The sequence below is a fragment of the Pelmatolapia mariae genome, linkage group LG20 (assembly GCF_036321145.2).
Source record: "Pelmatolapia mariae isolate MD_Pm_ZW linkage group LG20, Pm_UMD_F_2, whole genome shotgun sequence".
Lineage (NCBI taxonomy): Eukaryota > Metazoa > Chordata > Actinopteri > Cichliformes > Cichlidae > Pelmatolapia > Pelmatolapia mariae.
In genome coordinates this window covers 42,362,263-42,388,526 of record NC_086244.1, presented here as the reverse complement: position 1 = coordinate 42,388,526, position 26,264 = coordinate 42,362,263, and the positions used below count along the sequence as shown (strand labels likewise).

The 26,264-nt window shown below is 40.4% G+C and overlaps 1 protein-coding gene across 1 annotated transcript in view; it reads left to right on the top strand.

Annotated features, from left to right (window-relative positions):
- Positions 1 to 473: 473 nt before the first annotated feature.
- The window catches only part of arhgef10lb (Rho guanine nucleotide exchange factor (GEF) 10-like b), a 37,115-nt gene continuing 11,324 nt past the window's right edge, over positions 474 to 26,264 (top strand). Inside the window, exons 1-12 of the mRNA XM_063464110.1 lie at positions 474 to 556; positions 1,266 to 1,379; positions 1,609 to 1,717; positions 3,189 to 3,292; positions 5,495 to 5,572; positions 5,945 to 6,124; positions 7,674 to 7,790; positions 10,523 to 10,615; positions 13,412 to 13,582; positions 14,290 to 14,435; positions 15,242 to 15,408; positions 17,151 to 17,266. Of these exons, the coding sequence (XP_063320180.1) occupies positions 1,621 to 1,717; positions 3,189 to 3,292; positions 5,495 to 5,572; positions 5,945 to 6,124; positions 7,674 to 7,790; positions 10,523 to 10,615; positions 13,412 to 13,582; positions 14,290 to 14,435; positions 15,242 to 15,408; positions 17,151 to 17,266 (1,269 nt within the window). The 5' untranslated portion in view covers positions 474 to 556; positions 1,266 to 1,379; positions 1,609 to 1,620. The remainder of the gene's footprint in view (positions 557 to 1,265; positions 1,380 to 1,608; positions 1,718 to 3,188; positions 3,293 to 5,494; positions 5,573 to 5,944; positions 6,125 to 7,673; positions 7,791 to 10,522; positions 10,616 to 13,411; positions 13,583 to 14,289; positions 14,436 to 15,241; positions 15,409 to 17,150; positions 17,267 to 26,264) is intronic.

The following is a 26,264-nucleotide window of genomic DNA, read 5'->3' as shown; positions in this document are numbered from 1 at the left end:
GGATCACAGAAGGCGCTGTAAAAACAGCATTCATGTTTTATTGTGGTTGGAGTTAAGAAAATTTCACAAGTGCAAAATGATGAACTGAAAGAGAGAAACTGCAGAGTTGGTCATAATTCTCTTTAATTTTGTCATTATAGGCAGATTCAACCTTTGTGGAAAAAGTCCAGCAGTGTCAGGATTAGCTTTAAACAATTCATAGTTTTTCAGCCCCAACATCACTTTGCTAAGGAATAACCACATCTGTTTTAAACTTCTGTGTGAATCAACCCGAGAATGATGAAAAGAGGAAGTGATTTATTTCTGGCAGTCCCTCACCATGTCAGCACTTCTGTCTTCTGCTTTTGTCACCATGTGCTGTACTTGCTGTTGGACTTTCGCCGCTCAGCTCAGCTCAGTCTTTTGAAAAGGGTAAAATGTAACTTGAGTAATTTGACTTGGTTAGTGGGGAGAATTTGTAAAGTTCGGAATATTGAATAAGGAGTTCATCAGCTGGGTCAACACAACACGGAATCTCTTTACTTTGGATAAATAAAGTGGTTTGTGTGCACAGAAGGTAGGTGTCTTAAAACTATATACAAAGGAAGTATGAACAATTGCTAGAGACAGATATTTTGATTAACTTTCTCTTAGAGAAAACATGCAACCATAAATCTTAATGTTATGCTTTTTTATTAGATTTGTCAGTCCATGTTTTAAGATGTTCAAGTTCATGTGTGTCTGTAGTTTCTTGCCAAGCCAAGTTTAGACCTCAGTTTCACATACATTTCCTTCATTGTGAATGTGTTTCTTTAGAGTGATGGCCCCCTACCCTCACATTAAAGTCACTTTTATTTAGTTAGATTTAACAGTTTCCCACATGAACCACAGTCATTTATCTGCCAAATGGAAGGTTTGTGATTTGATCCCTAAAACAAAGTGTTGAAAACATACAAAATGATGCATCATCACTGTGTGTGTGATCCATCGACTGTCTGAATGTGGCTTCTAATATTAAAGAAAATCCCAAATAAATGACTACAACTACTGTATGTGTAGAAATATTGATCAGATGTGTATAAAACTTTGCAAAAACATCAATATTGTTAAGTTTATTTAACAAAGACCTAGGCAGTGGTTCATTTCCCAGGTATGTGGGAACCCTACTAACATGTGTCTTTAACCGAACTTCTTGTCGTATTGTGTTGTGTTTATTGATATGAGTTGTCAGGCGTGTCAAAGTTAAACTAATGCTGTGTTTCTGCCTCCTGATGTTCGACTGTCAGCTGCCTGCAGATGTGCCGGGGCTCAAAGACCTTTGTGCTGTCACCAGGAGAGAGCTGGCTTTGTGTATCAGTACGCCTCTTTTTGCCCACATCAGACAGACCTGTGACACTAAGGTAGTGCTAGTCACTTCAGCTGTTTGTCTCTTCCATCTTTGAACAAACTACTTTTTACTCTGACTGTTAATCAGATAATCTTAAATGACTTCAGATAGATATGGTTTTATTTTGCTTTTGCCAGAAATGAAATAAAGCCCAATAGTATTTTGATACAATACAAGTGGTTTCATTTTTTCAGATTGGAATTTGAAGTAACCATGGTTACACATCTGTTCTTGCATTGCAGGTTCAGTAATTGATGAAAGCAGCAAGGAACGGTACCAAGGAGGGTTTAGGAAGGAGAAAGTTAGCAATGATTCGCAAAGTGTCATTCCTACAGAGAAAAGACTCTACAGGTACAGAATTGGAGCTGGGATTAATCCTTAAATAATTCATTAATAATTAAAAATGAAAATTATAACGTTCTTTAAAAGGTTTATGGCCTGAGTTGCGAGTTTGAAGTTTTCCAAGATTCAAGTCTATGATGTTCATTTTGTAAATAATGGGCCTGATTCATGATTTAGAGCGTAGCTACCTTGTAACTGATAACTTGCTACCTTATGTGCAAACGTCCTCTGTCACAGCCAGACCATTACCAGTCACTTTGGATCCAGCACCAAGGGTGCCAAACCGAGGGTGCAAACAATAGTTAAAAAAACAGCTGATGTCACCATTACTATTTCTACTTTTGTACAGGGTACGGCAGAAACCTGTCAACATTCTTTTTAACATTTAGCATATAAAATAATAAAAATTATAATTACACGTCTTTGGAAATTCATGTCTGGGGTTCAATTCCCAACCAGGGCTTCTGCATCCGGTAGGGATTCCTAGGCTAGACCCCCCATGCTAATGTACCCTATCTCAGATATGAGTGGGAAAGAGATAGCTGAAGCCAGACAAGAAACTGACTGCACTCCATGAGCCTCTGACAGCACCAACGAACCAGGTGCTGATAGGTGAGAGACACCCGGAATGGCTTACTGAAGGTTGGACAGTTCTGATCCCCAGAAGGAACCGCTCCCATCAAATTGCCGGCAAAAATCCTGCCTCAATACCACATGGAACCATTATGGAAGAAGAGGCCACTGCATGGTATGTACCCCTGGCAGGAGGTGGCTGACATCCAGAAATCCTACCAGTGGCTGAACAAAGCTAGACTGAAAGACAGCATAGAGGCACTAATCATGGCAGCACAGGAACAAGCACTGAGCACAAGATCCATAGAGGCTGGGGTCTATCACACCAGGCAAGACCCCAGGTGCAGGCTGTGTAAAGATGCTCCTGAGACAATCCAGCACATAACAGCAGGGTGCAAGATGCTAGCAGGCAGGGCTAGTGGCCGGCATACCAAGTGCTAGCAACATCAGAACGGAGGAACATGAAAAGCTGGAGAGGTACCAAGGACTGAGAGAAGAACTTAAGATGTGGAGGATGAAGGCAACAGTGGTCCCAGTGGTAATTGGAGTGCAGTGACCAAGTGCAAGTGGCTCCAGCAGATCCCAGGAACAACATCTGAGATGTCTGTCCAGAGTGCAGTCCTAGGAACAGCTAAGATACTGAGCAGGACCCTCCAGCTTCCAGGCCTCTCGTTAAAGATCCGAGTTTGAAGGATAAAGACCGCCCGCAGGGGCGAGGGGGGAATTTAAAAAAATGACTACACATGTGTGTATGTAAGTGTGTGAGATTTATAATAATAAAATGCTCTTTATATGAATAAAATATTCAGTTATAGTGATGGAAAAGAAGACAATAGTTAATAAATGAGCCAGGAAAGTCAGTAAATGACTTGTGATGCAAACACTCTCTGGTTGTTTGATTTTGCAGGTGATGGAAAAGATGATGCCGGTTACATGGATGTGTCTTTGTGTGAGGTAAAACACCCTCCACCACAACTCTGCCCCATGCCAGAGGGACTCAGCAGTCAGCAGGTGTGCATGTGAGCATATGTTCACTAATCTGTATCGAGGGGCGCTCTATTTCTGCTGACTTATTAAAGGCTGCACTGGTGAAATTGGATTTTCCTGTGATGCTCTGATGTCAGTTCTCCACATATTGATCACTTTATTAGTTGAATGAACACAACCTAAAATCACCCACTTAGGAACATTGTTACTGTTTTCTGTCTTTCACATGAACTCTGTATTTGATCTTATGGTGGCTGACTATTGTCTACAGCTGAGGACAGAATTAAAACACAACAAGGATTTTTTGGGGAAAATTACTGTGTATTGTGTAGGGGCATTTCTTCACCAGGAGTGATGTATGTTTTAGGCTGCTGTCCATGACACCAACCTAAAACAACTTGGAAGACAAAGCGATGACACAGACCCAGTTTTGCTGCTGACTGGTTGATGTTTTCTCTCAAAATCTTCACATATCCTTCTTTCTTCATGATTCCTTTCACCTTGATGAGATTCATGTCCAGATGCACTAAAGCATCTCCACAAATACCCATCGCTGTGCTTCATCTTTCCCCAAACATAAGCAGCATCTTTGTGGCCAAATAGCTCTAGTTCTGTCTTATCTGACTAAAGGATGCACTTCCAGTATGCTTAATCTTTCTCCAGGTTTTCCTTGGCATACTTGAGTCTGGCTTGACAGTGTCTCTTCTGCAGAAGTGGCATTTTTCTTGGTCTAAAATCATGCAGCCCATGTTTATGCAGAATTTTCTTCTGTAACAATACACCTCACTGTTCAGGGGTCTTTGGACACATCTCTCACTAGTTTTCTTCCCAGAGTCTTTGAAGTCTTTCGCTTCCTACCTCTGCCAGGCTTGTTCTGTACTGTAGGGCTATCTTTGACATTTTTGATACTTCACACTTGGAGACGCTGAGATGACTTTGTATATCCATCTCCTGCTTTGTGAGCATCAACAATTGTTTTTCTCAAGTCTAAGCAGAGTTCTTTTGTTTTTGCCATGAGCCTTTCTCAGGTGACAGCTCAAGCCCTGCTGATTTTTTTTTCTAAAATAATTGTTATTGATTGCAAAAAAACATTTTTTTCTAGTAGATTTAGAAATGCTATGTTGAAAATCCCTTGCTCTCTTTAAACACAAACTTCATAGGGGTCTAGTAATTTAGTCCTCATCCTTTAGTCGTCACCCTGCCAGGTGGGTGGTCAGGCAGCAAGGACATCTGAGTTTGTGAATGTGATAGTTTGAGATCAAGACGACGTAGGAGCTCCAAATTAATACCATAGGTGTATCTACTAAAAATCTCAGGCGAGTTTGAATGTCAATGACCTCGATCTTAAGGTCACAATAAGTTTTCTGCTAATCGTATGAATGAAATAATAAGGCATGGTAGGTATCATAGATGTGTCATACATGTGTTTAGTTGGAGGCTGAGAAGTGGCCAGTATTTTAATATTCAGTTACTTAGTAGATGAAAAGTAATTGGACAATCGACTGAACGGCAGTTTCTGTGTTATTCCATGACATATTCAACACATAAAAGGAATTCATGCCAAGTAGTGAACTTGTGGTAGCTACTTACTGTAAAACGTTATTATTCTATCAACAACAGATGATTATCCTCAAAAAGACTTTGAAAAAGACCTGATTTCACAACTGTGACCCTAACCTAATGGAGATTTGTGTATGGACTGGTAACTGTACGGCACTTTTCTGCTCTAACTGAGCACTTAAAGTGTTTTTTTTTACTACAGGTCACATTCATAGTTTTCTAGTTTTCACACACACACAGTTGCACAGTTACTGATTGATGCATCAGTAACTGTCGCTTGCCCAAGGACATTGCAATAGTGTATTGAGGCAGCTTGGGATATAGTTACTAACTACTCTATGCTACTGAGCCACAGCCACCTACACTTACTGCAAGGTCAAAGTTATTTAAGCATTCTTAACATGATCATGTTTTCTAGGATGTTTAAAACAAATAATTTAACATGAACTACTTCAAATAAATATCAAACAACTGTGGCTGAAGTTTAGTAAATTTTGTCCTCTCTGTTGTTCCATATTTCTGCATTCATCTTGACTCATCATCTACAACTTTTCTAAAACTGAAACTGTTTCTAAAAAAATCTGTTTGCGCATGTTTTTATTTAGTTGTTTATATTTACGGTCATTGGTTTGCTGGAACCATTTCACTTATTGGTGCTTCGTTCAGGTTGTCAGACGTCTCATCCTCAGATCCATTGTGCAAAGTGAGAGCAGCTACTTGGACTCTCTCAAACGAATCCTTCAGGTGAGACACGTTTCTCTTCAGGTGCTGTCAGTGTGGAACTCACTCACGAATTTTACAGTTTTTATATTATATTCAAATTTTGCATTTTAATATAAAGGTTAATTATAAATGTTCAGTGTTCATCTGAGCACTTTGGGGAACTCACTCTAAAACTTGAATTACTTTATACTTAAGCAGAAAAAACTTCAGCCATCAGAAATATGACATCCCAATTTCTAATATTGAGTTAACATTGTGGGTCATTATTTAGCAGATGAATTCATCACGGATATCGAAATGCAAAGTATACAGTTTAAGCACTGTTTGGGTAACCTAACAGAACCATAACCACAGATATGCAGTGTACCAGACTGGTCTGTCTTTGTCCTTCAGGAGTACCAGAAGCCTTTGCTGGAGACACAGTCTGTGATTTTAAACCCAAAGAAGGTGCGTCAGATCTTTCACCGCCTGCACGAGATCTATCAGTGTCACTGCATGTTCCAGATTGCCCTTGCATCCCGCGTGGCCGAGTGGGATCAAAGTGAGAAGATAGGAGACTTGTTTGTGGCTTCGGTCAGTTGACATTTTCTTCCTAATTTCTCTTTTTAATTTCTGTCATCCTTCACCTTTAAGTGAAGTGTCCATCATCACACTACTGAAGTCTCTTTCAAGTCATTTAAACTCCACACAACCTGCTCATAACATCGTTTTTGTAAAGCTGAAGTCTCAGTGATGTATTAGGCATAGGGGTTGTCAGACCATCATGGCTGTACTGTTTCCTGATTTTAGTGACATAATATTATTATCTGATAGATGCCTCTCTGCCTGACAGACATACTGAAATATAGAAGGTGAAGGCATTTATGGAGCAAGATTGTGGTCAAAAGTTTAATTAATTTGAAAAAGTTATTTGAAAGTGAAATTCTACGTTTTCATGTTTTAAAAGAAAGTGAAAAAAACATGAACAGTTTTATTTTAAATAAACTATTCGTTTTAATGCAAGTATTTTTTTCCAATTTATTTTTAGCTTTAAATTCACTTTTCTTTGTTTCAAATCTCATTTCATCTCATCCAGTTTCAGACCCTTTTTTCAGTTTCCCTGATTTTGTGTTGTGAGCGTGTATCAAAAGGGAGGGGCAGAATGTAGACTAATGACTGACATCTCCTGTTGTCATGGTTAGCACTGTGTGACAGGCAGAGGTTGGACGTGTAACACAAAGTGATGAATGAAAGGATGCAGCTTAACTGCTGTAAACTTAGAAAAATTGAACATAATGAACACAAGATGATAGACTGTCAAAATAAAACAGGAAACACACTGAGACACAGACTAAGACACACAGGCTTGACACTGGGACCAGGGGAGAAACAGACATGAGAAAATAGCCGACTAGGGAGACAGAAAAGGAAGACCTAACACGGACATAGCAGATAAACGAACATGAAGACAAGGATGACTAAATGAGAAACATGGAACACAGGGGAGGCACAGTAACATACAACTACACACAAAAAAGTAAATATAACACAAGGAGAAAACTAAGAGAACCAGAAATACCAGTGATTAAACTAGGAACCTAAACAATGCCAGATAAAGCCTAAGGAACATAGAAACACTGGGTCACAGACCAGGACCATGACAGCTGTGACACTAAAACTAAAAGTCAGTTTAAGGGGATCACTCTTATGCTGTCCCTGGCTGCAGCAGTGAGTTTTATGTTAAGAAACTGAGGCTATGCTGTCCACTTTCACTGTCTGACTCTTTAGCAGTAAGTGGCTGTTTGGCTAACTGCACTCAAATGGGGAAAATCCACCCATTAGCCGTAATGTTCGGGTTTTTAGAGCACTTTATAAATAAGAACAGTCATTTTCAAATAACCTTTTCAGATGAATAAAACTTTTGACCCTGGTTTAGCTCCACAGTGAGTCAGTCTGTTAGAGTGGGAGCTCCGTGTTTCAGAGGGCAGTCAGAATAACCTATGATGGCTAATTGTTTGACTGAAAATTGTGACTCGTCAACCATTTATTTGCTTTGTAGTTCCACCTGTTGAATTACTGTGAATCTTATCATACAAATATTGTGGAGAAGCAGAGTCCTTATGTCACAATGTTTCCTTCACAGTTTTCAAAGTCCATGGTTCTGAATGTGTATAGTGACTACATCAATAACTTCACCAGCGCCATGGCCCTTATCAAGAAGGCCTGCTTGTCAAAACCTGCTTTCTTGGACTTTCTTAAGGTGCTCACACTGCACATTTACACCACATTGTCAAATGTGACAAATGACAAACGGAACCGATTACATGTTCCCTCCCTTCAGGGGAGAACTAAGAAGAGTAGGATGGTTAACTGGATTTAAAATCTAACTATACCAAATGATAAACAAGTGTGACCTTTTTAAAAGTGCAGTTTAAATGAAAATAATGTGAAAAGCTGTAAAGTGAAAAGGGTGGCATGGTGGTGGATGGTTGGTGCATTTGTCACCTTGCAGCTAAATGTTTCCTGGTTTGAATTCGAGATGAGGCCCTTCTGTGAGGAGTTTGAAGGTTCTCCATGTGCCTGTGTGGGCTTTTGCCAGGTATTCCCATTTCCTTCCACAGTGCAAAGACATAGACTTAAGGTTAACTGGTGATCATGAATTGGCCATGAGAGTGAGACAGATGAATAAAGTGCTACAGGAATAGCTAAAATGTGACTTGGAGGGGAATCAGCTATGAGTGAGTATAATATCAGAACAGGCTGTGCTGATATGAGGAATTATGGAAATTCTAATGTTTTGTTAAAGTTCCCTTATCCTGAGAATACATGGTTTATAAGGTTATGAGATTTTTATGAACTTAGAAGTGTAAAGTTTGAGCTGTGAGCACCTGAAGCCTCTTACTCTCAGCACTGTTCCAGCCTTTTGGCAAGAAGACAGGCTCCCTTACAAGCCAGCAGCAATTTCCCCTTCTTTCTACGTTGAAAGCAGGTAGCTGAAGACCATGACCGCCCACTTCCAGAAGTGGAACCCAATATTCATTTCATCCATTGACATTTTAAAAAATACTTGCATAGTTTTAATATTTGAACCGTTGCCGGGGCTCCAGCACCCTGCCACGGTCCTGGAGGGACATACCACATTCTGGTAAGGTGTCATGCAGACCCTGGTTCTCCCCGTGGCATTGTTGGAGGCAGAGTGGGTGGAGGTTAGATGTGTTCATGGGGATATTCACAATTACCCCACTTGTGCTGCTGCTATTGGAATACAAGGCCAACATGCATAGAGTAAAGGAAGCAGTTTGCTCGCACCTGTCGCATCCCCTAATTCTGGGAACCGATTGGTTGCGATTCACCCCACGGAAGATTTTCCACTGGACTAGTCTTGTGATGACACTCTACACTCAACCTTTGACCAAGTGATAGAAATTAATGGTCACTCAGCGCGCCCTGATGATGCGCGGACCGCACTTTGTATTGTTAAATGATAGGCTTTATCGAGTGAGTCGTGACACTCGTACAGAGGAGGAACACACCTCGTTGTTAGTGACTAAGAGCCACCTGGAAATGATTTTCAAGACAGCTCATTATAACCCCATGGCAGGGCATATGGGATATGACAAAACTCTGGAAAGAAGAATGGCCAAATGGCAAAAATAATAAAGGAAGTGAAAAAAGGAAAATGTGCAGATAAATAATAAATGGGAAAGGAACTACTCATTCCAAGATGGCTGCGCACACGGACATGAAAAACATGAAAAACATGAAAAACAACCTGGACCAGAAGCTGCAGCTTGCCTTTGACTGCTCCTCAGTGGAGAGCATGCTCCCTTACTGCTTGGGTGTCTGATATGCAAAGGCCACTACTGAGAACAGGAGGGGTAACCAAAAAATCAGTGGCTGCCCTCTGCCGAGGCCATCACCAGCTCCTTCTGTCTCAGGAAATCTAGGGCACTCACAGGTGACCCCAATCCTGCCCACTGACCAACCAGTCTGAGCCATGGTTGGAGTAACCCTCATCACTCAGGCCACACTCACACACAGACTTTACTCAGTCCAAGTCCTCTTGCACTACTTCCAAACACTTTGGAACCTGTCCTCTAATGTTTGCCTTTTCTATTGAATGCCTTTCTCTTGTTTTGCATATATTTGCATATGTGTGTGTATAATATATATACTCAGGACCTTACTGTGAAGTAACAGTGCTAGACACTTCACCACTATGCCACACTGAAAGAAAGAAGAATACATAGAAGTAAAATTCCCGAACATATAATCTGTAGTTATTTAATAGTGTTGTCAGTGTTACAGACTATAGAACACTTATGAACTTCAACTGAAACATACAACTACAGCATCTGCATGAATACCATGACATCTTTATTGAAACACATATGCACATTATTCTCTTTCTTTTCAGACAAACAATACAAACAGTATAATGTGCCAGAGCCACTGTTTGGCCACCTGTGCTATTTAACTTCAATATTTAATATGAAATCATTTTAAAATGCAGCAGCACAAAATGCAGTCAATTTGAGAGAAGAGAATCCTCTATATGCCTAAGAAACAGTCTGCTTTGATGATCAACTTTTTCTGCTTTCCTGAGGAACATCATCTGTGGTTCTTTTACCCACACCTGGAAATCTCCGAATAAGGAAGGGGGAAACTGTGAATCAGCCACTGAGATCAGCAGCAGACTTTCAATATCAAGAGTTAATACATATTTGAAAATGACTCAGCTCTGTAGTGTTGTACAGCAACCGTGGAAGACGAGGAAATCCTCCCCATACTTCCCAGCATGCTACATACAGGCATAGGACAATATTCCATGTGGACCACAATCAAGTGGTTGTAGGATCTCTAACTGTTAGTTACAACCATTTACCTCAAGTGATCAAGTGATCTTGGAAAATACAATACTTTGTTTTGAAACATGAAGCACTTCCTATTTTAAGCTCAGTGGAAAAAACCCTCTTTTCTTTCGACCTTTAGAGGAAGCAGGCATCGAGCCCAGACAGAATCACCCTATATGGCTTGATGGTCAAACCTATTCAGCGCTTCCCACAATTCATTCTGCTGCTACAGGTGAGTGACTGATGACACCCCAGTGACTGCATCACTCTGATCCCTTGTTAGCATGTCTCATCCTCTGCACTCGTGGGTCATGACCATGGAACGCATGCTGAAGGTTCAGGTTACAGTTATTATTTATTTATCCAAATCTTACAAGGCAAGCGAAGCAACCAGTTGATGAAATACAGTTTAAACAGATGACTTGCATGCTAAATAGGAAATGCTGATCTTTTAGAAAAGGTGTGTGGTCAAGTGTGCATGTCAATTCATACTGAAACTTACCGACTCTTCTGGAATACTGTAAGGCCGAAAACGTTACACTGAAACTTTCTGATGAAAGGAAGTGAAAGGCAGTTCTCGCCACTGTCTGCTCCAGCGCACTGTGCATTCAGCAAGTAGTACTGTACCAGAAAGCTGGTTTTTCAAAACACCATTCAAAAAAGTGAAACGAATTGCATGAATATTTAATATTACACTCAGTTAGAGTACACATCAGTACACAGTTAATCTGCATGACATAAAAAAGTTAGCCTATTGTTTGTGAATATAAGTGACAGTAACAGCTAAATGGGTAACAATGCAACAATTGTTGTTCTAAAAAGTCTCCAGCTCCCCTATAAACTGGTCGAAATCCACTATTTTACCACTCTGTACGGATGAGGAGGATGTGGCAGATCTTGTTTCGCCCCATCACCTTCAAACAGACAATATTAGATATTTAGGTATTAAATTTTCCTCCAAGCTGACAGAATGAATGATGAATTTCACTCCCTTGTTTAAATTTATCCCAGAGGATTTAAACCGCTGGATCAACCTACCTATATCACTTAGTGGAAGGATAGCAACAGTTAAAATGTCAGTCCTTCCAAAAATCTATTATGTATTGTCAGTGATCCCTGTATCTCCTAAAACCTCCTTGTTCAAATCTATTAAGTCATCTCTGTCAAAATTTTGTTGGAAAAATAAAACTCCCCACATCAAATTGTGCAAAAACAAAAATCTCAAGGAGGTCTAGAAGCAGCAAATATAGAATTATATTATTTAGCTAATCAGCTAAAATATCTTATTAAATGGTTTAATCGTCAATCCGAATCTTTCTGGTTGCAAACTGATCAAGCATTATGCCGAGACATACTTTTATTGAATCTCCCTTTCATCAGACAAACCTTTCACAGCATATCCATAGAGTCATCTCTGTCAGCCTGGTGGGAAATATTACCAACTCCACAGCCTCATCTCCTCACTCTCCTATTTGGAATAACCCAGACAATCAACCAAAAAACCCCCATTAAACTTCACCTCTTGGAAAATCAGAGGAATTACACATCTTTGTCACGTTACCCAAAATAAGACTTTTATTAATTTTTACAATTTAATTCAGGTCTTTAAATGACAATTCAGTTTCTTGAGTACTTTTAATTAAAATCGGGGTAACTTTAAAAAACAATGGCTTCAAGGAGGAAGTGTTACAAACAGTGTTGGTCAAGTTACTTGAAAAAAGTAATCAGTAACTAATTACTGATTACTTCCCCCAAAAAGTAATCCCATTACCTTACTGATTACTTATTTTCAAAAGTAATTAATTACTTAGTTACTTAGTTACTTTTTAAAAACATGATTTACAACCTGAATAGGTGATAAAGAAATAGATCTTTCAGCCCAATTCTACTTTTTCCATAATCCATCATATAAAATGTAATCAAATGGAAACGTCTCTTTTTAAAACTTGTTTTATTATTTTAAATCTTTTAACTTTATGCATCAAGCAAAAATTTAACTATATGCAACATTCTCTGACTGGAAGAAATTTGTTTAAAATTTAAATCTATTTTCTGCACATTCCAGCACATAAAATATTTTTTTTGTGTTTACACTCTTTCAAATAGATGCAAGTAAAACACAGCAGAAAATAAATAAAATCAAAGACTCAGCGGTCCTGTTGCTCTATTTTCACCTGTAAAGCAGGAGTGGGGCAGGCGGAGGTTTGCCCTGGTGCAGCTGTGCCACAGCGGTCAGTTGAAGAATCCGTGAGTTTCTCTGTAAATTTCACATTACGTCGTAGCGCACTCGGTGCTTGCTTGGAAGTTTAGGGGTTTTCTTCGCTGTAAAAAGAAGTTTTCTTCCCACGCACAATGGACACTAATGTTTTTGTCACTTTTTACGGAATCAAACTCAAAGTAAGGTCAGTACTTCCACGCTTTAAACGCTGCACGCTCATACTCTCTCCGCACTCGATATATTATCCATTGTTGATCTGCACACAGCTGTTGTCACGAACGTCGCACTCGCTTACGTCACTGTCATGAGACATTCTCGCAAAAAAATCACGGTTTTAGTAACGCAGTAATGCAGCGTTCCTACGGGAAAGTAACGGTAATCTAATTACCGTTTTTGCACTAGTAATCCCTTACTTTACTCGTTACTTGAAAAAAGTAATCGGATTACAGTAACGCCCATCTCTGGTTACAAACCCTTGGTTCAGAGAGAGGATGAACTGAGGGGCTGCACTAAACGTGATATAAGACGAACAAAGACTATTTGTCTGTCAGTCATTCTGCTCTAGTCCAAAAATAAAATAAGGACTCAAGAGAATGGGCAGACTTTAAATGATTAAATAATATTTAATCTTGCCTTTTTTAACCCACTCACTTATCTAGTTAAATGTAAGGTTGTATTTGGTAAAATACTATTGTCAAGTGAAAGGTTTTCTATATTTTCTGTCTTTAGAATGAGTTCTCTCTATGGATTATTAAATTCTCTTTCACCATGAGATATGTTATATGAACAGTCTCTGCTGTGTCGCATCAGGACATGTTGAAGAACACTCCAAGGTCCCACAGTGACCGGCTGCCCCTGCAGCTGGCTCTGACTGAGCTTGAGACCCTGGCCGAGAAACTCAATGAGCAGAAACGTCTGGCTGACCAGGAGGCTGAGATCCAGCACTTAGCTCGCAGCACTGGGGAACGCAATCTCAACAAGGTGACAACTATGCATTTATTTATGCAAACATAAGCTGTTCATGAAACTTGTGGGTAAATTTGAGATAATGGCATGACCACATATATTCAGAAGTCACCAGAAAGTCATTCACTTTCCTTTGTCCAATCAATCTTTAAAAGCAAAGCTCCACTTGTAACGATGCAAAGAACAAGCTTCTCTTACATTTTTGAAAATGGTGTAAGGAGAATCCACAGTCTGTGGGAGAATCTCATCTGATAGACATTATTTGCATTACCCAGCATGAATTTGCATAGATGTTTGATTTTTCAGTCCTCTTTCATTTTTCTAGCTGGACGGTGAAAGTACATGGTTGGGTGGGTTCATCCTCCAGCGTGTGTTCAGCTAAATTAATTTGTATTGCTCATGGTACCTCTGGGCAGCTGACGGAAGATCACCAAAGTTCTCTATTCAAGCTGAATTTAACACCAGTCTGCTCAGTAACCAATGGGATAAAATCAATGAGAAAATTTGTTTCTCAAGGAATTTGATATCTTCAGCTAATCAGCACCCTGCCAAACTGTCTGTAGATATGAAGATTTACTTTGTCAGCTCTTAGCTTGTGACATGAATCTTACCTGGGATAAAACTACTCTGAAACTTGATTTCAGTGAAGACATTTCTTGATTTCTGTAGTTTCAAACATCATGTAAGAATATTTTGTAATCAGTGACCTGCATTGTTTTTAGCTGCTGAACTCAGAACAGAGGCAGCTGATTCATTGTGAACTTCTTACTGAGATAGTTTTTGGGGATAAAGGTCAAGTTATCAAGTCAAAGGAGCGGAAGGTCTTTCTCATCAACGACACCCTCATTTGTACCAATGTGAACCTGAAGTAAGTACCAAACCTCTTTCATCCCAAACTTTACTCCTAGGTGTTACTGGATATCCTGACTGGTGCTATACGTATAGTAACCAAAGTCATCTTGCGGTGATTGGTGTTGTGAATTGGCACTATATGAATAAAATAGAATTCAATTAAAATTAACTGAATGGTTGGAGTGAATTTGCAATTACCCAGCTGTTATTATTTGGGATATTATACAGGTTCCTCTCGTAGGGTTCTCAGAGCTTGAACAGGTACTAAAAGAAACCCATGTCAACTAAAAATATTGGTGTTATTATTGGTTTTATCTCCTTATTATTATTATTCATTTATTTATTTATTATTTACCAGGGGAAACTGGACATGTATTCTGCTTTGGCTCTGCTGCCACAGGGACAAATACTTTTTGGCCAAAGTGTATTTAAGATACTAAATATGGAATTTGCCCTGATACATCAATTGGTGTAGGACTGTGTGTGCAATAGTCCTTAGGCATCGATAAACGCGCTTTATGAGAAGGCTTGTGACTGGGTGAATGAGATTTGCAGTAGAAAGTGGTTTTAGTGCAGGGTTGAGTGGAAATAATGTATGTATTGGTACCAGTCTGTTTACCTGCATACGTAGATATACTTCCAACACAACCCCTCGGTTGACTTATTGAGTTAATAACCATCTTTACATATGTTAGTAAAGTGTCAGTGAATCTAGATAAGAAAAACATTTCCTGGATAAGCTGCAGTTACACCATAGCTGTTGTGTCCTGCTGAGACCCCGAGTCCCTTGTTGTAAATGTTTGCAATGTATTTGTTCACCAGGGGTCCCCCTGACATCAACACCCTGGTTCCTGTTGGTCCTAAGTACACAGTGAAGTGGAGTGCTTCTCTGCTGCAGACTCAGGTGGTGGAGGTGGGGCAAGATAGTCTGCAGGGCAAAGACGGTGTCATCACAGCCAGATGTCGCAGCTCTACTGCCAGCATCACTGGTACCATATCCACATCTCTTTATCTGAGCCACCACACAGATTGCTGTGCAGTATACTAAAAGCAAGCAAAAATTAAGAATTTGATTGGGAATTATTCTAAGCTATCTGTTTTAAAGTACTGTGTAAAGGTCTTGAGCCAGGAGTCAGACAGCAATAGTTGTGAAGGTCTTTCAAAGTTTTTCTTTGAACACTGGCAGCTTTTTCACCCATCTTCAGTGCAATACCTGATATTTTATCAGGGAATGCTTTTTTATTTGTTAGACCACGTTACACTAACCTATAAATCACTCAGTGGGAAGGTGACTGCCAGGAAACCAGGCTGAAGAAAGAGAAATAGGAAGAAAAGGCTGAGGTGGATGTGTGACAGATTCCTGACTGATTGCAAGCTGATGGGTGGCTGTTATGTGACGCCCCAGCCTGTGACGTGGATGATGCAACCAGGATTTAGGAAAACCGCTTGCAACTCTATATATTTATACCTTTTATTTTTTTTTCCAGGGATCTATAATTATGACAGAATCACAACAGTGTGCCTTTCTATAGAATATTGATATGAATATATTAGTGCTGTCAGTGTTATGGTGCTATGGCGTTAATGTCATTTTAACAAGATTAACGCTGACAGCAGCAGAAAATATAAACACAGGCTGTGCACACTGAACAACCAGACAGAAAGTGATGCTTGTGTTCTATGATTATTGCTGACTTTTATTTCTGAACATGAAAGCATAAAACAATTATTTCACTGCACTGCTAATGTTCTTATATAAAATGGAAAATCAGAATTTATATGCGCTCTGATTGCAAAGCAATATATACACTACCAGAGTGAGAGGCTCCCTGAACCAGAACAGCTACCACAGCATTGTGCAGCACCATGCAGGACCCTCTGGTATGAGCCTAGTTGGTCAGGGCTTCATCCTACAGCAAGATAAAGACCCAAAACATAAATCTAAGCTGTGCCAGAACTACCTCAGGAACAAAGAACAAGATGGTGAGCTTGAAAACATGGAGTGTCCAGCACAGTCTCCAGACTTAAACCCCATCGAGCTGGTTTGAACTGGACAGAAGAGTGAAAGCAAAGCAGCTACAAGGTCCACATTTATGGGAACTTCTGCCACAGATATGGGAGAAGATTTGATTTCTATTGTAGAAAGAAGCCACGGCTGTGTTCAGCTGTCACATCAGGTGCTACTTTGATGAGTCAAAAGTTTAGAATACATTTTGGTCTATAAATTGATTCCATGATTTCTTTTTTAACTCCAATTGCGTATTTGTACTATGCTTTCATTTCAGAGTGCAATGAGACATTAAATTACATAACTTTCATGAGCCACACCCATTTTCACACCTTGGCTCATGTGATTAGGTAGAGGATCATCAGGGGGTCCTTTGTCCCTCCTTGGGGGGATACTCCCACTGGGTTTAAATCTGGGACTCTCCACCATTTGACCCTAGAACTGCAGAAGCTTCTCGGATGAGAGGTGAAACGTAAAGCAACCTAAAGAAGTCCAGAAGCTTTTCTTTCCAAGCTCCTTAGACTACGATGCATGTGCTTGTTGGTTCTGGGGCATGTGGCTAGATGTTCTGGCCTCCCTTGGGGTGGTGGTCTGCAGTGGCTCAGGAATCTTTGGCATTGGAGGGGGACTTCCCCAAGCACCCACCAGAGGTCCCCTCTGGTGCTGAAGATGCCTGGTACAAAGCTGTCATAGATGCTAAATGTGACCACGTATGTGTTTCAGGTAAAGTATTGCTCGGCCCTCCAAGATTGTATCAGGAATTGGAGGAGCTGCAGCATGACCTGGCTGTAGTGGAGGAGGTCTCACTGTTGGTTGGCACGCTCCACGGAATCTACCAGGTAACAATATTTATTATTATTTTCACTTTGCTTTATGAATTGAATTGAATTCAATTTTATTTATACAGCGCCAAATCACAACAACAGTCGCCTCAAGGGCTTTATATTGTAAGGTAGACCCTACAATAATACATACAGAAAAAAACCAACAATCAAATGACCCCCTATGAGCAAGCACTTTGGCGACAGTGGGAAGGAAAAACTCCCTTTTAACAGGAAGAAACCTCCAGCAGAACCAGGCTCAGGGAGGGGCGGGGCCATCTGCTGTGATTGGTTGGGGTGAGAGAAGGAAGACAGGATAAAGACATGGTGTGGAAGAGAGACAGAGGTTAATAACAAGTGTGATTCAATGCAGAGAGGTCTATTAACACATACTGAGTGAGAAAGGTGACTGAAAAGGAAAAACTCAATGAATCAGGGTAGACCCCCGGCAGCCTACGTCTATTGCAGCATAACTAAGGGAGGATTCAGGGTCACCTGGTCCAGCCCTAACTATATGCTTTAGCAAAAAGGAAAGTTTGAAGCCTAATCTTGAAAGTAGAGATAGTGTCTGTCTCCTGAATCCAAACTGGAAGCTGGTTCCACAGAAGAGGGGCCTGAAACCTGCTGCTTTATGCAGCAGGTACGTCTTCCTAAAAGTGTTCTGAAAGCATGTGAGACAAAAGAGATTGGTTGATCACAGCTTTTCTGCTGTTCCATCGATAAATTGACATATATTGATGTGTTCCTTCTGAATCTTTTTTTAAAGATAATGTAAAGTAAGTTAAAAGATATTTCCATGACATTAGGTCTTATATGAACAGTCTGAATTAAATTATAATAAATGTCTAATATCTTTTTATCTTTTCTCTTGTACCCTCCATGAAAAGTCCTTGGACACAACATTAATCTACACATTTAAAACAAAAACAAAAACAACCTTTTTCTCTCCGAGGTCCCAAGTACTGAAGAGGATTAGGGTCACCGAAAAACCCCCCAGTAGAGATTGACAGACCACGTGACTTTCGTGCATTGCATGCCGGGAACCCGTGGCAAAACAATCCAAGTACCGCATCAAATGCAAGCATTTGCAGCACCGCAAAACGTTCATTCTCTCGTTCCAATACCTTCTTGGTTTTTCTTTGCCCCCCAAAAAAGGACAGTACAAAACGAAGGAGAACAATGCCGGTCCGTACAAAGACAGACTCGACGAAAAGTCAAAGAAAAGGTACGAGGAAAAAATCAAAGGAGTGAAAGGGTCAGACCCTTACGAGCACACAGAGTGGACAAAAGACGTCAGCGTGCTGCCCAACTTTCACCACGCTCATATTTATAATTATACGGTTCTTGGAGTGAGTACATACACATACACAAGCCCGGGTACAGTTTACCGACGGATGGGTACAGGACCTTGAAATGCACCGTGTAGAACGAAAGACCATCATACGAACAAAGGTAAGTTTACCTCACAAATCGTCTTCATAAATGCACATTCGTTAACCGTTTATTAATAGGACCTTTGAGCTCAATGGTAATTAATTAGTAGTGGAAATAATTTCTGGTACGCATTACAGAAATGTAGCAGTGACAATAATATTGTATGTTGTAATCGTACTGTGCAATTAGTGATACAAAAAAACTGTTTTATCCTGTGAATAAAAGTATATGTTTTTGTCAATGTACCGTGGTAATAACAGAAGCGAAACGCAATATTCTGTCAGGACAATTCACTATTTATGCACAATAAACAAAGGAGCATAGCGCGACCATTTCTGTTCAGCGCCAGACTTGCTTGTAACCTATATCACCAATTATGTTATGAAAAATGACGTATTAACTACTACAAAACACTGACCTTTGTGGGAATGCTTGGAGCAGACTAACATGTGAGCTGGAGTGTTCTGGGACGTTATATTTGGTCTTTGAATGGCTGCAATCCAGGCCATCGGTCGGCTCTTTGTTACTTCGGAAACATGGCTTGAACAATTTCTCTTCAACGACGTAATCCAATAACAACCGATCTCTTTACCCGTCGGCTTCCTGTGGCTGTCATGTGACCGGCTATTGCAGTTAATAATACAACAGCTTCTTGCCATTTTTTGTGTTTCTTTCAATTGACTGATTTCAATTGAAAGCCTGGGTGCGCTAGTACCTCTTGCCACGGGTTCCCAGAATCCTTTGCGGTTTTACCCCTGAATGACGTCACATTTTCAATCTCTGTAGGTACGTCTTTTTTTCTTTCCAGAATTCTGAGATTAAAGTCAGAATTCTGACTTTGATCTCAGAATTCTAAAAAAAAGTCAGAATTCCGAGATTAAAGTCAGAATTCTGGAAAAGCAGAAAAAAAAGACGTGCCCACTTCTTTTTTTCCCCCAGTGGCCCTAATCCTCTTCCATACCCAAGAGTGCAAATTTCACTCTTAAATTTTATGGAAACACTGTCACACTATGTAAAATCACACTTTTTAGTTTTGGTGTCATATTTGGCAAGTGTTAGCACTTTGTAAAATAGATTTGTTCTGATTTCATTTTACAGTTTTCCTCGATTGCTTACAGATTTTCTTGATTGCTTAAACACATTTCTTGAAACTATGCCTTGTATCCCCAAAACAGTAAGCACAAATCCATAATGTCTCACCCAATTTCCCAAACATCGTATTGTCAGGTCAAAATGAAGCTCTACACTCAAAATCATTCACTCTTGCTGAAAAACCAAACTTTGCCCACAGACATGACACACAAGACCTCAAACACACACACACGACAACATAGTTGTACACACTGGTGCAATAAATGTAAAACAATATTCCCAAAACTAGCAAGTTACGTTGCTTTTGGTTCTTACCCTCAAAAACCTTTTCACGTGATGAACACAAAAGACGCAACCAATGTATATACAGTGGCACATTTTTATTCATCTACCATGTACCAACACACACCCAAAATATTATTCTACCTCAGCATCCTGTCTGTGTTCTGGATCAGGCCAGAGAATCTCATCCACATCACAGGCTATATTGGCCCTAGCCAGGCACCGGGGGTAAAATCCTCTTGCATGCCTGATCCACCCCTGGCATGTATCTACTGATATGTCTGGCAGGCGTCTTCCACGGCCTGGAAGAGGTGCACACGGACATACGGTTCTCTGTCGTACACTTTCCACCGCCATGCTGAAAATAACTCCTCAGGTTTAGAAAGGAAGAGTATGCAGGCAGAAAGATGTTAGAGAACCTTGGATTATTGGTAAACCAGTCTCGAACCAGAGCAGCGTGATGGAAGCTGACAACAAGAACATAGTGAGGCTGCTCTGGCTGCTGGTTCCCCTCAGTCCCGCTGGAACATATGTTGTCTCAGACCACCAAGAAAAGCAAGGAGAAGCATAGTGTTATAGTAGGGTGACCAACCGTCCTCTTTTTTTGCACTTGACTTGTAAAAGCCTATGTGACATTTTTTATTTCACCATTCATTAACCGCACAGAGAAGGCATCATTTAAATATGTTAAAGTTTTCTTTAAGCAACCAGAATACAGTTTTTCTGAATTGCTAAAACACATTTCCTAAAATCTCATCTCTTTGTCTCAAAACACTAAACACAAACTGTAAAATTCAAGCTACACACACAAAACCAAACATTTGACCCCAAACTATTTTAACTTTTCTCAAAATCAAGCACTACTGTTAAAAACCACACAAAACCAGCCAATGTGCAAACACAACTTAGCAACGATTACACACTACAGAAATAAATACAAAACACTGTGAGATAGCGGGGGTCAAACTCTGGTAATTGGTGATTCTGTTCTCAGACATGTGAAGCTAGAGACACCTGCAACCATAGTCAATTGTCTTCCAGGGGCCAGAGCAGGCGACATTGAAGGAAATTTAAAACTGCTGGCTAAGGGTAAACGTAAATACAGTAAGATCATAATTCACGTCGGCAGTAATGACACCCGGTTACGCCAATCGGAGGTCACTAAAATCAATATTGAATCGGTGTGCAACTTTGCCAAAACAATGTCGGACTCTGTAGTTTTCTCTGGTCCCCTCCCCAATCAGACCAGGAGTGACATGTTTAGCCGCATGTTCTCCTTAAATTGCTGGCTGTCTGAGTGGTGTCCCAGAAACGATGTGGGCTTCATAGATAATTGGCAAACCTTCTGGAGGAAACCTGGTCTTGTTAGGAGAGACGGCATCCATCCCACTTTGGATGGAGCAGCTCTCATTTCTAGAAATATGGACCAATTTATTAAACCCCCCAAAATATGACTATCCAGAGTTGGGACCAGGAAGCAGAGCTGCAGTCTTACACGCCTCTCTGCAGCTTCTCTCCTCCTGCTACCCCCCCAAAAACCCATCTCCTTTGAGACTGTGTCAGCTCCCAAACAGACAAAAAACAAACCAAAAACCAGCAATAACAAACTTAAACATAAAAAATCACAAAGAAAGAACAATACAGAATCCACATCTGAACCAAAGAGTAAAACAGTGAAATGTGGATTATTAAATATTAGGTCTCTCTCCTCCAAGTCTCTGTTAGTACATGACTTAATAATTGATCAACAAATCGATTTACTCTGCCTTACAGAAACCTGGTTGCAGCAGGATGATTATGTTAGTTTAAATGAATCAACACCCCCGAGTCATTCTAACTACCAGAAACCTCGAAGCACAGGCCGAGGGGGCGGTGTGGCAGCAATTTTTCACACCATCCATCCATCCATTCACTTCCGCTTATCCTTTTCAGGGTCGCGGGGGGCGCTGGAGCCTATCCCAGCTGTCATAGGGCGAGAGGCGGGGTACGCCCTGGACAGGTCGCCAGTCTGTCGCAGGGCTAACACACAGGGACAGACAACCATTCGCACTCACATTCACTCACACATTTACACCTAGTGGCAATTTGGGATATCCAATTAACCTATCCCCACAAACTGCATGTCTTTGGACGGTGGGAGGAAGCCAGAGTACCCGGAGAGAACCCACGCAAACACGGGGAGAACATGCAAACTCCACACAGAAAGACCCCGGCCTGATGTTGGAATTGAACTCAGGACCTTCTTGCTGTGCGGCAACAGTGCTAACCACCGTGCCACCGTGCTGCCCAATTTTTCACACCAATCTATTAATCAACCAAAGACCAAGACAGACTTTTAATTCATTTGAAAGCCTGATGCTTAGCCTCGTCCACCCCAGCTGTAAAACTCAGAAACCAGTCTTACTTGTTATCATCTATCGTCCACCTGGGCCTTACACAGAGTTTCTCTCTGATTTCTCAGACTTTTTATCTGATTTAGTGCTCAGCTCAGATAAAATAATTATTGTGGGTGATTTTAACATCCATGTAGATGCTAAAAATGACAGCCTCAACATGGCATTTAATCTGTTATTAGACTCAATTGGCTTCTCTCAAAATGTAAAAGAACCCACCCACCACTTTAATCACACTCTAGATCTTGTTTTAACATATGGCATAGAAACTGAACATTTAACAGTGTTTCCTGAAAACCCTCTGCTGTCTGATCATTTCCTGATAACATTTACATTTACAATAATTGATTACACAGCAGTGGAGAGTAGACTTTATCAAAGTAGATGTCTTTCTGAAAGTACTGTAACTAAGTTTAAGAATATAATCCACCCACTGTTATCATCTTCAATGCCCTGTACCAACATAGAGCAGAGCAGCTATCTGAACGCTACTCCAACAGAGGTCGATCGTCTTGTTAATAATTTTACCTCCTCACTACGTACGACTCTGGATACTGTAGCTCCGGTGAAAACTAAGGCCTCAAATCAGAAGTACCTGACTCCGTGGTATAATTCTCAAACACGTAGCCTAAAGCAGATAACTCGTAAGCTGGAGAGGAAATGGCGTGTCACAAATTTAGAGGATCATCATTTAGCCTGGAGAAATAGTTTGTTGCTTTATAAGAAAGCCCTCCACAAAGCCAGAACATCTTACTATTCATCACTGATTGAAGAAAATAAGAACAACCCCAGGTTTCTCTTCAGCACTGTAGCCAGGCTGACAAACAGTCAGAGCTCTACTGAGCAAACCATCCCTTTAACGTTAACTAGTAATGACTTCATGAACTTCTTCACAAATAACATTTTTATCATTAGAGAAAAAATTACCAAAAATCATCCCACAGATGTAATATTATCTACAGCTACTCTTAGTACCATTGATGTTAAGTTAGACTCTTTTTCTCCAATTGGTCTTTCTGAGTTAACTTCAATAATTACTTCCTCCAAACCATCAACGTGTCTTTTAGACCCCATTCCTACAAAACTGCTCAAAGAAGTCCTGCCATTAATTAATTCTTCAATCTTAAATATGATCAACCTATCTCTAATAATCAGCTATGTACCACAGGCCTTCAAGCTGGCTGTAGTTAAACCCTTACTTAAAAAGCATCTCTAGACCCAGCTGTCTTAGCTAATTATAGGCCAATCTCCAACCTTCCTTTCATATCAAAAATCCTTGAAAGAGTAGTTGTCAAACAGCTAACAGATCATCTGCAGAGGAATGGCTTATTTGAAGAGTTTCAGTCAGGTTTCAGAGCTCATCACAGCACAGAAACAGCTTTAGTGAAGGTTACAAATGATCTTCTTATGGCCTCTGACAGTGGACTCATCTCTGTGCTTGTCCTGCTAGACCTCAGTGCAGCGTTCGATACTGTTGATCATAATATCCTATTAGAGCGATTAGAACATGCTGTAGGTATTACAGGTACTGCACTGCAGTGGTTTGTATCATATCTATCTAATAGACTCCAGTTTGTGCATGTAAATGGAGAGTCCTCTTCACACACTGAGGTTAATTATGGTGTTGCACAGGGTTCAGTGCTAGGACCAATTCTGTTTACATTACACATGCTTCCCCTAGGCAGCATCATTAGAAGACATAGCATAAATTTTCACTGCTATGCAGATGACACGCAGCTCTATCTGTCCATGAAGCCAGGTAACACACACCAATTAGTTAAACTGCAGGAATGTCTTAAAGACATAAAGACCTGGATGGCCGCTAACTTTCTGCTTCTTAATTCAGATCAAACTGAGGTTATTGTACTCGGCCCTGAAAATCTTAGAAATATGGTATCTAAGCAGATTCTTACTCTGGATGGCATTACCTTGGCCTCCAGTAACACTGTGAGGAACCTTGGAGTCATTTTTGACCAGGACATGTCCTTCAAGGCACATATTAAACAAATATGTAAGACTGCTTTCTTCCATTTGCGCAACATCTCTAAAATTAGAAATATCCTGTCTCAGAGTGACGCTGAAAAACTAGTTCATGCATTTATTACTTCCAGGCTGGACTACTGTAATTCCTTATTATCAGGATGTCCTAAAAACTCCCTGAAAAGCCTTCAGCTGATCCAAAATGCTGCAGCAAGAGTCCTGACAGGGACTAGAAAGAGAGAGCAGATTTCTCCTGTATTGGCTTCCCTTCATTGGCTTCCTGTTAAATCCAGAATTGAATTCAAAATCCTGCTCCTCACTTACAAGGTCTTAAATAATCAGGCCCCATCTTATCTTAATGACCTTGTAGTACCATATCACCCTATTAGAGCACTTCGCTCTCGCACTGCAGGCTTACTTGTTGTTCCTAGAGTATTTAAAAGTAGAATGGGAGGCAGAGCCTTCAGTTTTCAGGCCCCTCTTCTGTGGAACCAGCTTCCAGTTTGGATTCAGGAGACAGACACTATCTCTACTTTCAAGATTAGACTTCAAACTTTCCTTTTTGCTAAAGCATATAGTTAGGGCTGGACCAGGTGACCCTGAATCCTCCCTTAGTTATGCTGCAATAGACGTAGGCTGCCGGGGATTCCCATGATGCATCGAGTTTTTCCTTTCCAGTCACCTTCCTCACTCACTATGTGTTAATAGACCTCTCTGCATTAAACCATATCGGTTATTAATCTCTGTCTCTCTTCCACAGCATGTCTTTATCCTGTTTTCCTTCTCTCACCCCAACCGGTCGCAGCAGCTCCCTGAGCCTGGTTCTGCTGGAGGTTTCTTCCTGTTAAAAGGGAGTTTTTCCTTCCCACTGTCGCCAAAGTGCTTGCTCATAGGGGGTCATATGATTGTTGGGTTTTTCTCTGTATTTATTATTGTAGGATCTACTGTACAATATAAAGCGCCTTGAGGCGACTTTTGTTGTGATTTGGCGCTATATAAATAAAATTGAATTGAATTGAATTGACCTATGACATTGTAACCTTTTCTTCTCCTTTTTGCTAGATTCAACATGTATGTTGTTTTCTATAATCCACTGCTGTGTTTCATGCAGTCAAATTGCATTATTCTGATGGACCATATCCACAATAAGTGTCTCCTGGTGTTGTGAGCGCACGCATGTCCTTTCACCCTCATGTGGCTGTCCTTCAATTCTAAACAAAATACCATTTAGTTATAAGTATACTTGTATACACAGCACATGTATACATCATACTATTCATTTACCGAACTAAAATTAGTTTTGCTGTGTACAGAGAACCTTTGTGCTTGACTCAATGGTTAGGCCTCATGAATACATCTTCGTGGATGAAGCTGGATTCAATCTAGCAAAAGCAGAAGAAGAGGTTCCAACATGTGTTTTCCATTTTGAGTGGTAGTGTGTTAATGATGAAAACAGTGTGTTAGTTGTGTTTAACTTCTGTTGCCTGTGTGCACCATTCCGGGTACAAGTGCACCACACTGCTAAATGTGTGTTTTGTATTTGAGAATGTGTTTAGAGTTTTGGTAAACGGGAGATTCAGATTTGCCAACGGTGTCCTAACCAGATGAATAGTGTTTAAGATTTTGGCAACTGTGAGATTGATTTGACGAAAGAGTTTTCGTAGTTGACAGTTTAGTTTTTACAATGGGGTTTAGTGTTTTAGCAATTCAGAAAAACTGTAAATAAAGTTTTTCATGACTGGGCCAAGTGTCCTCTTTTTTGGAAATCAAAATATGGTCCCCCTATTTATAGGGTCCTAGAATGGCATGGCAGTGGAGTACCCCTCGTTGGCTGA